This window comes from Silurus meridionalis, chromosome 23 (genome assembly GCF_014805685.1).
Source record: "Silurus meridionalis isolate SWU-2019-XX chromosome 23, ASM1480568v1, whole genome shotgun sequence".
Taxonomy (NCBI): Eukaryota; Metazoa; Chordata; class Actinopteri; order Siluriformes; family Siluridae; genus Silurus; species Silurus meridionalis.
In genome coordinates, this window is record NC_060906.1 from 13,666,739 (window position 1) to 13,680,703 (window position 13,965).

The window sequence follows — 13,965 nt, forward strand, 5'->3', positions numbered from 1 at the left end:
TAAAAAGCACGATTTTTGGAAACCTGTCTGTGCTTATATGATTTCTGTTGCAACTGGAGTTAGCGAGCTCTCCCATGACCCTGACTCAGAACACAGGTGTGGTGCGTTTTTTCGTTTCCGTTAGGAAATTTCATTGGTCTTATGTTATGTCGATCAGTTTTTTGGCTTGAAGTTTGTGAAACCGGGAAAAACCCAGGAAAAATTCATAAAATAGCCGCTTCGTTGTTTAAGCTGCGGGGTTCAAAACGTGGGAAAAAAGTAGCGGCTTATAGTCAGAAAAATACGGTAGTCTAATTCCAGAAAATTCTCCCACAAACTTACTATTCTGTAGATCTGTCTTTTAAACTTTTTGGCAACACTGCACTTAAAGTTGCTTACAATTGTGACAGCTGGCATAAAGCTTCATGAAAATGAACTTGCTTAAACGATACAGGTGACAGACTGTACTCAACATATGACTTTGTAATCACCTAATGTCACATAAAGTTAAATTTGATCATGTTTTTATGAAAATGCCTGATGGTAGCGCTATTTTTTTATTCCTTAGAAAATAGTTTCATGGATCAACATAATTGCGTTAAACACATCTAACATTTATTTTGCTGCAGTTACATGGACATTATATCAATGTGTAGGAGCTATAAAAAGCTATATAATCACTTTTCTAGAGTGAACAATAAACTTTTATTCCTGAGTCAGTTTTAGTGATAATGGCTTATACACAATAATGAATAGAGAGATTTGATCTTGCAAATTAATGTAAATTTCACCCAACTAAAGGGATGCCATAGAAAACATGTGTAGATGATATTAACTACACTGTGGATTTGCAGGCGATGTCTGCAACACCATTCCACTGATCTAGCAGGTTCATGAGTGAAACAATGCTCGTACATTTTATCCTCTGCAGTTATAATTGAGTATGTGGGTCAGTGGCAGCTAAACAAACCTTTCGTGCAAAGCATTGGCTTGGCAGACTCGTGCTGTTTATGAATAAAGGATTTACTGAGTCCATGATCAATTTCTTGCATTGGAAGTTAAACCTCTAATGAAGTACTTACAAGCCCTGTAATATTTTTAATACTTTGTGTACCTTAGACATATATTTATGCTTTGTGAATTCTGTAATGGTAAAGTAACTGAATGCATCACAGTAACTAAATTCTGTGGTATGTTCCAGGTTAAAATGAAATAATAAAACTTTTACACTACAGCCATTGTTATTTTCCAATATATATATATATTGCATACCTGAATGACAGTTTCAGAGAGAGCCTTTTTCTTCTCAACCAGACTATTATTTTGTTCCCAGGCTTCCTGCAAATCCCCAATTTCGACCTTCAGCTCAGCCTGTGTTTGTATATCAGCCAGGGGTAAGATCTGCCTGCACACCTGCACAGTCTGGGTGTAAAGTTCCTCATGATCCCTCAGCTTCTCCTGAACCTGCTGTGGGAAACAAAAAAATAAAACAAATGCTTAATACTGCTAGAGATCTTACATAATTTTTATTTAGGCATAGGGAGCACAAAGCGAGCACTTCAATTATATATAAAGTGCATACATTAAATGCAGCACTGTTGACTGATGTTATATACAAGTGTTATGTATCATGAACATAAATTCACTGTGCAAGCAGTTAATTTGAAGTTTAAAGTGAAAAGAAAAATGCCTGACACACTACACGTGATTCTGTGCAGTCTTACCTCATAGTCCTGAATAGATTGTTGAAGCTGTTGAAAGCTGCAAGCTGCCAATCCAGCAGGTGACAGTAAATGTTCAAAGTCTTTCAAAAGCCTCCAAAGTCTTTTCAGTCCTGTCCTATACAACCTCCATTGTTCAGTCTGCTGCTCCAAGCACCTGCTACGCTGCTGAACCCTATACAGTGTTCCCCGCCATCGCTCCTTTAGCTGGGTCAACTTCAGAATCAGATCGTTCCTGAAAAGCCCACAAACCAATATAAACTCTTTATGACACAAAGCTCAAGAATGTACAAGTCATTAATTAATTGTAATTATTTGTCCTGATACTGTATGTACATTCAGTGCCTCTCACCTGTCTTCAACCTGATTATGATCCAAAAGCCTCAACGCCTCACCGACCACAGCATCTAGAAGCTGCTGGCCAATTAGCACTTCCATCTTCAGCTTCTGTAGAAATACAGTGACAGAACATTAAATAAGTACCCGTCCTCCTAACATGTCATTGATTTTAGCAATTAGCTATGACATATGATGATAAGAATACATTCTTTAATAACCAGATATGGCTTCAGGTCAAAACTGGATACCTGTTAAAACATAACTGTTGTATCCTAACAATGTAGCCAGTGAGTACGCATAAAAGAGCTGGGATGAAGAATAGAGAGAAACAGACATCTAACCTGGTGTTCAGCAAGCTGTTCTCTCATAGAAGAATCATTTCCAGAAATGTCTTTCGTAAGTCTGGATTCCAATTTATCCAGTAGAGCTTTCCAAGCTTGCCACTTCTCCTGGAAGCTCTGATTACATAACTGTGCACTATACATTTCCCTAAAAAACATCACAGCTGTCAAAAACTACAATCCCACAACATAACAATCACTCGCACACAATCACAAAATACATTGACCAGGAACAACATTGTGACATTATAACATTATGACCAGTGACGTGAATAACACATTATCTTTTCATAATGGCACCTGGAAGTGTGTGAGTGGGGTGTCTAACACAAGTATGACCAGGATAGAGTAATTACTGAATATAAATGAATAAATGAATGAATGAATGTAAGAATTAGCTAATCATTTATAGAATACAGATAAACAGATTCATTGATGCCCTTTCTCCAGGGGCAAACAGTAACTATCAGGCAGTATTATGATTTGAACATATCTCATCTACCTCAGAACCTTTACCTCTAAACCACTTCTACCCTAGATTATTCACAAATGTGGATTTCTTTAAATGAAACAATAACCATTAATATGTTCCACAAAACCAATAATCAGTCTATGCAGCACACACCTGTGTCTGTTCATTGCCTTGGTGAAGACTTGCACCCAGTCTGTATTGAGGATCTGCATCTGCTGAGCCTCAGTAGCAGTTAGTGGCAATCTGATACTCCGCTCGTTCAGAGCTCCGAGGTCAGGGGTCAGTGCACTCATCTCAAAAAGAGCCAGCTTATAGAGCACAAGGAGAGAAAGAACAATTTCAGTTTGCAGAATGTGAAAGATTAGCTGAGAATACATGTATTTTTAAACGTAATCTTATAATACTGATTGATTTCAGTTTATTAGACTTTTTGGATTAAAAAACTAAATATTTGACAAAAAAAAAATGATTTTAAAACTAATTAAAAACTATTTTACATCATCAATGTAGAGTAGAGCCTCTTATTTATATATTGTCTTATAAAAAACAGACTGAAATGAAGTTCCAGATTTCAGGGGTCCACATTTAAATTCTAAAATGTTTATATAAGCTTTAAAATACCACAAGACTAAAAAAGAAAATTTCCACAACATGCTGACATGTTTCATATCAAGGTTATTTTATCTGTATTTCCTTTACCAAAACCATTAGCATTTATAAAAACTTAGAAATGTTAACAACGACATTTTAAATCTTCTTTTAATAATAATATTTAAAAAAAATCAATTTGCATTATTTTTTGATTATTTGAAACTTGACATGTGATGTCTTTAAACTAAATTTGCATTAAATTTGAATTCTACTTTCTGTAAATGTGAACCCTATAAATACACATGTAAGTGAATTACTGCAAATTCAAAAGTTGATAAAATGTATGTATTAAAATGTCCTGTAAGAGTTTCCTGGTTCACCTTTATCTGCTCAGTGCTTGCAGTAGGAGAGGTCAGCACACTTTCAAAACCTTTGAGACACTGCATTAGTGATTCCAAATCAGTAGCGAAAGAGACATGATCTTCCAGGTCCTCCTGTGGGAAATGCACATGTAACCATGTCATCATGGATGTTTTTGATTTGACTATTTTTAGGCAATGCAGTTATTCATGCTACTTTTAAACTGTAATTAAATCTGTTACCTGGAGCTGTTCCCGGGTATTAACTAGTGCCTGGCTCAGATGCACAAGATCACGCGAGAGAAGCCTGGCCTCTGATTGGATCATAGGGGCTGCCTGGGGCTCCAACTTTACCACAAGGAGCTTGAAAGCCTCTAGTACGTTTTCAATATTTCCTCGCAATGCTTCCAGTTGTACCTCCAGTTCCTGGTTAAAAAAAAAGACACATAATATTAAACAAACAAAAAAAGATGTAAAAGGGAAAAAAAGAAAATATGGCATGGAGAAAAAGCTCTGATTGAAAAGATATCCGAAAAAAAAAAAAAAAAAAAAAAAATATATATATATATATATATATATATATATATATATATATATATATATATATATATATATATATATCCACTTACATGTAGTGTACATAAACCTTCAGTAACACAGCACTGAACCGTTTCTATACATAATGCATACTCAATGTATTGTCCATTTCACTTTAGAAATTGTGTACTCTGTGTGTACATGTAATAGTATCCTTATCCCCATTTGATTATTTATAGTATAGCAAGTAATGTTTTCCCACTTGATACTATCAAAGAGTATCTTGTTTACCACCCCAACAAGATGGTATTAGTCAGCATACATTTTACATTCTCTAATTCTCTCTGAGCTTGTCCAAAACAACATTTATCTAACCTATCTGTTCTGTGAAGCAGAGCTAGAGAACCTGGAGGTATTTTTAGTCCTGCAAGTAATGCCAGGCTGTAACACAGAACTTAATGTTCCCTTGGGTTCAAAAGCACCACAGTTCGCAGACTAATACACAGTGGCCCGAAAATGTAAAAACTCGAAGCTCTTTCATTCCTCACTCACTCCTGATATTTTAATGCAATACACATAATTCTAAATCTAGGGATTAATATGTAGCATGCAAATAATTTTTCCCCTTCTAACAATCATGCCTACGCATGTCTTTAAAGCATAAAGAATAACTTTTATTTAATGAACTGTTGTATTTTGCTGGCGGTTTCTTTCCAGGAGGTGTTGTTTTCCTGGTGTGGTTATGATGCGGATGCTTCTCAGTCACTCACAGTGATGCTGTTGATCCTGCTGTGAAGCTGCTTGATGTCATACTGTTGTTTTTTCAAAAGGCTCAGAAAAGCTTGACACTGCTCCCAGCAATGGTTCAAATTCTGAGAGCAGCCTTCATATTGCAGCCTGTACTCCTGCCAGAGACGCTGCTCCAACTGAGCCCTCTGCAACTCCGATTGACCTCAAGTACCACAGCTGTCCACCTGATACACAAACATGCATACATTTAATACATTTAATCTTAGGGTGCTAAGATATCTACTTTTTTAAAGAGAGCAAAACAAAACATGTCACATGAGGGTGTGAGCAAGTGGTCAGATATGACCATGATGGGGTTTAAATAACGTACAGTAGCACAAAAAATACCCTAGTGGTGGAATTAATAACAGTCCCACACACATCTGATTTGAGGAACTGTCTGTGTTAGATGCTTACACTGCTTGCATTTGTGTGTCTGGATTTTATCCATTGTTTTTAATTGTTTCCTGGGGTATATTGGCTGGGATTCATATTTAATAATAAAAAAAAGGTTAACACAAAGCAAAAACCTGTACAGTATAAAAACTTTCTTTCGGCTTCTCCCATTAGGGGTCGCCACAGCGGATCATCCGCATGTTTGATTTGGCACACGTTTTTACGCTGGATGCCCTTCCTAACGCAAATTAATAAATACATCTATTAATGTATTATACTATACAGATCACTGCTTTCAGGAGAAATGCATATAATGTGCAAAAATATGCGGCACATTTATAAAAAAGTAAAAAATACAGTGGTATTTTTTACTTTTTTTATAAATGTGCAGCGTAGTCATTAATAGTTTATGAGACACAACATGAACTCAAGTGCATAATGTTCTCGAAGTGAGTCACCACTGGCAGATTTACTGTTTCCAGGAACCAGCATTCCCAATTGGCTCCATAAATTAAGGCACAAAAACATGCACATTGAAAGTTCGATGGGTAAATTACAAAAGTGGAAATAAAAACGGAAGGCCACTTCAAAGTGCCAGACTCTTAAATGCTTATTTATGCTTCAAACACCATGTGTATGAGACAAAAACTTTACTGCTTTAGAGCATAAGGCTATATTCTAGGGGAATTTTTGATTCACCAGAAAATGCATTGAAATCTATTGCAATTTTGTCATGTTTGTAATCACTGAATAATCCTAAAAGAAATGCATGTGTTTCGTCCATGTACTGGCAAACTAAACTTGCCTTAAGGCATCCCTTTGAATATTTTTACCACCAAATTTGTACAGCTCTTAATATTCATTCATCTTTTCCACCATTTCACCATTAATGGTTTAAGTTGCCAATTGATGCATGGACACGACGGTGTACATTGAACTAAAAGTTCAACACTGACGTTATAATTCTTTAATCACACAGGTGTATTTTTTCTGATTCTGATTCTTAAAGATCCTTTTGCCATTTTTTGTAGTCATTGCCCATGGTTTTATAAGTAAAATGCAGTACAGCAACTGCCAAAGGTAAATAAAGTGGCCAAAGCAGAAGTTAATTGAGCTTACTGACCGTGCTTTTCTTTGATCCAATTCATTAGACAGAAGTACCGCAGCACCAGGGTGGATTTTGTCTTTCAGGTCTGAAAAAAGACTGGCCAAGTTTGTCCAAATCTCCTCTGATGTTTCTACCTCATATTTAAGCTCCTATAAAGCAAATACATGCCGTTAAAGTAATTACTATCTAAAGAGACATCGGGAGTCTCTCAAGCATCACATCTTAAACACCAGCTCAAGTTTAAAAACAACAATAGTAAGCGCAGTAAATATTATGTAAACACATTTAGAAATTCACTTAAAATGATGTCAATAATATTTGCATAATAAAATTAAATCACTTCTTCATCTTCTTTCGGCTGCTCCCATTAGAGTTTGCCACAGCGGATCATCCATAAGATTAATTCACTCAGCAAGTAAATATTGTTCTTTTGTACCTGAAGCTGATCTACTTGTTCTTTGCTATGCTGTAGTGACAAGTTAGGAATCTTGCTGCACTCCATCTTAAAGGCGGTGCTGATTGTGTGCAGTGCTGCATCCTTCCGTGCTGTTTCCAACTGAGCCCACTGCTCCTTCAGACTGATCAGAACAGCCCGAACAGCACCTATCTGCATAAGGAGAGACCATGATAACATGATATGATAGCGCTAAAATATTTCAACCTGTGAAATACATCCTGACATCCTGCAAAATGTTGGAGTTCTTTATATTTCTCTTTGCAAAATATCATGACTGACAGCAAGCCAAGATATACACACACAAGTCTAAAATGCTGATAGAATACTGAAGAATGGTTAATTTGGCAGGATTTCCCTTATTATTTTTTACATCCCAAAAAGTCTTTCAGTCCTGTTTATTATTAATTTATGTGACTCCATTTTACTATCTGAACTAAATAATAAATACCCATTTTTGTCTATACAAAATATAACTCAGCCTTCTAAACGGGAATCTTTAGGAGTGAACAGTAGATCTTGATAATATTAACTGAATAAAGAAAAGGTCAAACAAAAGGTCACAGATAATGTTAGTTAATGTATGAAATATAAGCCAGTTTTAGGAATCTGTGAGCTCATGTATGTGGAAGAGTGGCAAACAGCACTTTCATCTCAGTGTTAGGAAGCATGTTTTGGCCTTTACCCTTCCTGTTCTTTGTGTAGTGTTGAATATGGATGTACCTGTTGCCTCAGAGTCTGGCAGTGCTCACTGGTGTTCTCCACCTCCGCAAAGAAGGTCTGATCGACTGGATGCTGGCCATCCTTCTGCCCCAAAATGTGAAGTGTTCTTAACTGCAGCAGCTCTGTGGATATTAGCTTTAACTTTTCTCCTGCTCCTACAAACAAATAAAATAAAATTTTACTGCATCTCCATACAGTTGTGCAATAATAATCATTGTTATAATTAAAATAATAATAATAATTATTATTATAATTGTATCATCTAAAAAATTAAATCTTGGCTGAAATGTAAACCTCAGAATCCTTTAAAGCTTGCTGTATGTGTGTCCAGCCAGCTGGCCTCTCGTTCTCTCTCAACTTCTTTTCTTGCACTGAGATCCAGTTGCAGATTTGCTGCAGACGCCCTTCCCTCTGTGCACAGTCTTGCGTTTTGTGCTCTATTTCTCGAATCTGGGAACAAAAAGTATGCCATTGTGCTAAGAGCGCCACTCTATAATAAGATTAACTTATGACACATGAAGTTTTGATTATAGGCTCAGGAATAAATCTCTGTTCCTACCTCGATGTCAATCTTTCTTTTTAGGAGGATCCAATCAACATTAAGTTCTCCCAATTGTTCAGCAAGGGTCAAACGCTCATTGCGATTGGCTGCATCATAAACTAAGCCTGTTTCTTCTACGGAATGGTTGAGGAAGTCGATGCATGGCTGACGACTTGCCATTTCCGCTTTACAGACCTGAGGAATACCACCAATGGTTCGCATTTAAACCTGTACTACTACTAAACTAATTGGGACTTAATTTAAATAAAAAACAAATATTTGAAGCAGAGTGTACCTTCAGATGTTGTAGGAGCGTGGTGAGTTCAACGGAATTCAGGACATGATGCTTTCTGGAACTCTCCTCCTCTAGTCTGCTCTTCATTTGCTCCAGCCATGTGGACAGATAAGCCCTGACCTTACTCTGACCTAAACTCGCTAGCAGCTTGTATAGAAGCAGAGCAAGAGGGTAAAATATAAAAACATTAGAAGGGGAACAGAATTATTTGAAACTGTACAAATACTTAGCATGATACATGTTTGCTACAAAAGCACACAAAGTGGAATTCTATAAAGTAATGGACAAAAATATTTTCAGCAACACTTTATAATACATTCATAAGAAATACATAAATATTTTTACAAATAATGCTGACAATTTATGAAAGGCTTATATAAAACCAGTGGCAGTGGTCCTCAATGGTTATGGTTTTGTTTTAGCTAACAGAAGGTTGAAAGTTCAAGCCAAGCTGGCACTTTTGGGCCCTTGATTTAATGCAATGCCCTTAATTCTATTTGCCCTGGGCAGTGCTGTATCATGTCTGTCCCCTGCTTCTTAGCAAGCCTTGATATGCCATGAAAAAAGCCACTGAACTGTAATGTATGTGTGACAAACTAAATAGGCTGCTACAAAACATGCAAGATGATATTGGAAGTTTTATACACATTTTTCTTTTTTGAAAGAGAAAGCAGGTAGTAATTATCAGTATGAGGTGGCCGAGATGTGTTTTACTGTATGTAAAACCTCCTTCCTTCCTATAGAATAATAGGTGTGAGTGAGGCCTACCTGCTGCAGTGTGTGCTGAACAGAAGGTACAGCATTAGTGAGCTCTGTCCAGCTTTGCTCAAGCTGAAATAAATGTTGACGCAGTTCAGGAGCCTCAGTGTCAGACAGTTGCAGGACCTGTGTGCCAGCTCTCACCATAGTGCCCTTCTGTACAGACCTGCTTTCAAGCTCCTTAAAGAAGTTCTACATTACAGAGCATATAGTCACAACCAAGTAAAGAAACTGTAATCACGTACACTTTAATTAGACTGATAATCACCATGATATTTGTCAGAAGAGATTCTGAGTCCTGTGGATTAGGATCAAAGAGATTATTCCACACTTGCATATCTGCAAGTACAGAAGTGATCCACACTTCTAGTTCATAGGAATTCCTCTGAAACCTACAAAGCACATTTGTTCACAAACATTAGCATGAAGTAAACAAGTTCGGTTGTTTTATGTAAAGACTCATAATGATACAGCATGATATAACCAGTGGTTTCTAAAATCAAGATCTGGAGACATTACAAGCTATTAATGTTTACTGTCTAAAACAATTGATTTAGGCATTCATCCAGCCATGTTAAAGCTGAGAAACCACAAACAGTTTGTCATCTCCAGGCCAGGGATTGAGAAATACAGAACTTTTATTACTATAGGAGCCACACCTATCATAGCTGACTTGCATCTCCTTTGTGCGTTGGTTCTCTTGCTCCAGCTGTCTTTGGAGAGCTAGCCAGTTATTCTGAAGCTCTGAAGTTGGACCAAACAAACCATGGGCTTGCAGCATCTCCAACTGGGGCCTGCTGTCCTCAAGAAGGCTTTGCAACTGCTGACAGTGAAAGGTGAAGAGACGAAAAAAAAAAAGATAAATGAGAGAGAGAGAGAGAGAGAGAGAGAGAGAGAGAGAGAGAGAGAGAGAGAGAATGGGAAGAAAAAAAAGATAAAAAGAAAAAGAAAAATGGTCTTTTCATCACCTACAGTCAGCCCTGGCCCCCAATTTTTCTCTCTCCTTGCATCGATGCCATCTCTTTCAGCACTATGGTAACATCAGCCCCCCCCCAACTCCTTCCTCTTGAAGACTGAGGAATGGGAATAAAGCTCAGCATAAATCTATTACTGCTGCCCAATAGGCACCGCTCACCACTATGCATGAGTCAATTGGGCTGAAAAATGAGCTTCCGTAATTGTGGGGGGAAAAAATAATATAAGAGCAGTCAAAGTGGATGGGAGAACATGGAGTTCCACAGACATGGCAACAGCCTATCCAAGTAATTTGATTTGGAATAGAGTGTGCTGAAAAGAGTTCCATGCAACCCACATCCAATGAATCCATCACAAAGAGAAGGCCCTTCTCCCCCATCTCCTTCATGCTTCATCTACCAAAGCTGCTTGCACTAGTTCATCAGAGGGCTTGCCAAATAACTCGTCTGAAAAGGGTGGACCTCCTCATGTCCTTCGTATCACCAAGTCTAATGAGTTTGGCGCAGACAGATATGAACATCACCAGATAAAACGTAATAATGAGAGGTAGGCAACCATGAAAGGAAAGCAGAAAAAGTATAACTGGGTAATCAAGTTGTCAGTGTCTACTGAAAATGGGATTTGTGTGAACAATCTACACTTGCATGACCTTGTCTAGACAGTAATTACAGAAATGGAATTTTGCCAATTCTTCTTTTGAAAAAATTAAGGAGTAGTTCTTACCTGGTAGTGCTGCAGTCGATCTCGTAGTTGTGATTCAGGTTCTGAGTTCGGGTCATTACTGGGCAGGGCTGCCTCCACCTCGTCCAGCTGCCTCCCCAACTTCACTCCCATCTCTTCAAACTGAGAGCATTCCTGCAGCAAGTTTATATAGATTTTTTTTTGTACATTACTTATATAAAGTCAAATTCACCTGGTTTTATACTAGTTACAATTGACAAATTTATTTGGTTGAAAAGTATTTTTAAAATAAATTATATTAAGCAAATTATTTTCTAAGACCAAAAGATTCCCACAAAAACACATCTAATTACTCTTCCCCCTATTGTCATATGGGGACAGCTACATAATAGGGAGGGTAAAGGAAAACATGTGCATCCTCCAAGACACACGGAGCTAGCTATCCATTTTTTATTAACTGCTCAGGTTGCCACACAAAACAGACTTGAATTAAAGTGCTATCTGACCTCTTGCACTTACATAAACTTTTCAAATGCCCATTAGATTGTGAAGCTAAAACAGACATGCTTAAAAAAATATACCTCAGTTTACCCTCACAAAAGCATGACTACTTTTTGACTTTGGCTCCTGGCTGTGGGATCACCAAAATTCAAACTCGTGCTCTCGCAATGTTAGTGCAAATATATTCTGTTGATTAAGTCATTTGAGAGCCTTCTTTAAGTTTTAAAGTCAAAAAAATGCAATCATATTTAATATTTGATGCAATCATATTACTATATAGATACCTCTATGTTGTGCTGTAACTGAACTCCTTGATCCAAAAACTGGGAAACCAGTTCTGAGACCAGCTGTTCAACTTCTTCTTGATCTTTAAGTGCTCCTTCTGGCATCTGCTTGGACAGATGCTGGATCATCGCATGGTACCACCTCAACTGCTTGAAGTACCTCTGTTAGAGCATTAAATGTCAAATAAAATGACTGATTGGTATATTTGTATATAGTATATTGCCATAAATTATCCATATTGTATTTTATGAAATATATAATCAATTAGCAATGATAACCAGAGTGTGAAAAGCATTCAGCATTCATTACACTAAGCGTCTCAAATTCAGTCCCGACCACATCAGCATTTTTGTGTGCCCTAGCTATTCTGTTGAATAAAACCAATTACCTAGCTTTTTGAAAATAGAATTTCCAGCTAAATGTCTTATGCTCCATCAACTTATGTTGTACATTTTTGGGTCATAAAATATTTTTGTGATAAATTTCACACTAAGTCTATCACACTAAAGGTCAACATTTGATGCATTTCTAAACTGTTTAAACATGGGTTTGCAATTATAGGTGACATTTTTGCCATAATTTGATCGGTATAAGATATGATGAGCTCAAGCATAGTGGTGCATACAAAATGCTGATGTTGCCGCACAGAGGTCTGGTGTGAAGCCTAGATATTGGTCTAGAGTAAAAATGTTTAGAAGGTGCTATGAGCTGTTTCAAAATTGTTTTCTGCAAATGCAGCGTGTGTGTACCTTGTGCCCTCTGAGAAGGCTCTGAAGTTGGCTGCTGTTGTGCTGATGTGTGACTTGGCCGTGTTGAAGTCGCTCTGAGCCCAGTTCCAACAGATCTTTTAGTCCCTGTACATTAGCCTGATAACAACGATGAAGTGCTGAAATCTCTTTTTCTGTCCTCTTTTCCTCTCGAATTGAACTCCACATCTTACCCTGCACACCCTGAGAACACATCGCAATAGAGATTAGTTAGCAATACTATGATTACCTTGTGCAAGTAGGAATGAGATTGACAATGTACCTGTAGGCTGGACAAATCTGGAATGAAGCTGGCCAATTTGCTATGCTGTGGTCCTTTGGCCTCCAATACAGATACTGGACTTTCAAGCAACTGCTCTGCAATCTATAAAACATAAAATAGAATTACTTATACTGAAGCATCTAGACCTCTAAAACACTGTTGGTGCATATGAAAGACAAACCTGAAGCTGTGGAGAATGACCAAGCTGCCTACTCTGCAGCTCCTCTTGGAATAACAAGGCTCTCTGAATAGAAGATATACAGCTAGTGATCCGCTCCAGGCAAGAAGTTGCATCCGAGTCCTCAGAGACAGTGACCTCTAATCCCATGCTGCTTATCATACCACTTATAGAAGTCAGCTGTGATGACAGACACTGAGAAGTAGAGTGGAGTCAAACTATAGTAACTAAAATATGAATAACATTTTGATTAGAATATCTATCTGATGTGGCATATTATGATACCTGCATATTAAGCAGTTGGAGCTGAATGGTCTCTCTGCTCAGTTCTGATGAGGACTGAAGTGTGTGTGTGACTCTAAAGAGTGTGTGACTCAGAGCAGTCAAGGCCTCACACAGCTCAGACTGAACAATACCAGCCTGCATGAAATAATGAATCATACTTTTGATATAGGTGAACATAATGTTATATCTAATCTAACAAATAAAGTTGTGTATATTTAAATGTGGGGTATAAGATCTGCATGTCCTCTTAATGAGGTATAATTTAAGACATTGTTCTTATTTCTGTCATTAGACATTCTCAAACTCACTGGATTGGCCAGGGTGAGCACCTTGTGATGAATAAGCTGAAGTCGCTCAGCACACCACTGCAGTTCCTGGGTGATAGGTGATAGAGCATCACTAATGATTTCATGCTCGGCTATACTTTTCACCTAAAGAGAAAGACATAGAATATGAACTCTTTTTCGGCAATTCTTTAAGAAGAGGTGAAAACAGCATAATTAAGTCTTTCATTTAATGTATAGAAAGTAAACAAACATTTATTAAAATTGCAGAGACAAAATGCATTCAATGCTAAATAATAGTAATTGTATGTGAATGTATGCCTATTTATTTGTTTTTCTGTAG

General features: G+C 37.4%; 1 protein-coding gene across 4 annotated transcripts in view; it reads right to left on the reverse strand.

Annotated features, from left to right (window-relative positions):
* LOC124377148 (nesprin-2) overlaps positions 1-7,950 on the reverse strand; it is a 33,205-nt gene extending 25,255 nt beyond the window's left edge. For all 4 annotated transcript variants that reach the window (XM_046836506.1, XM_046836504.1, XM_046836505.1 and 1 more), the window contains exons 1-11: positions 7,810-7,950; positions 7,069-7,239; positions 6,648-6,781; positions 5,110-5,313; positions 4,046-4,228; positions 3,824-3,937; positions 3,006-3,160; positions 2,381-2,528; positions 2,053-2,147; positions 1,704-1,935; positions 1,252-1,446 (exon numbers count right to left, since the gene is read on the reverse strand). In XM_046836506.1, coding sequence (XP_046692462.1) covers positions 1,252-1,446; positions 1,704-1,935; positions 2,053-2,147; positions 2,381-2,528; positions 3,006-3,160; positions 3,824-3,937; positions 4,046-4,129 — 1,023 coding nt within the window. In that variant the 5' untranslated portion in view covers positions 4,130-4,228; positions 5,110-5,313; positions 6,648-6,781; positions 7,069-7,239; positions 7,810-7,950. The remainder of the gene's footprint in view (positions 1-1,251; positions 1,447-1,703; positions 1,936-2,052; positions 2,148-2,380; positions 2,529-3,005; positions 3,161-3,823; positions 3,938-4,045; positions 4,229-5,109; positions 5,314-6,647; positions 6,782-7,068; positions 7,240-7,809) is intronic.
* Positions 7,951-13,965: the final 6,015 nt, after the last annotated feature.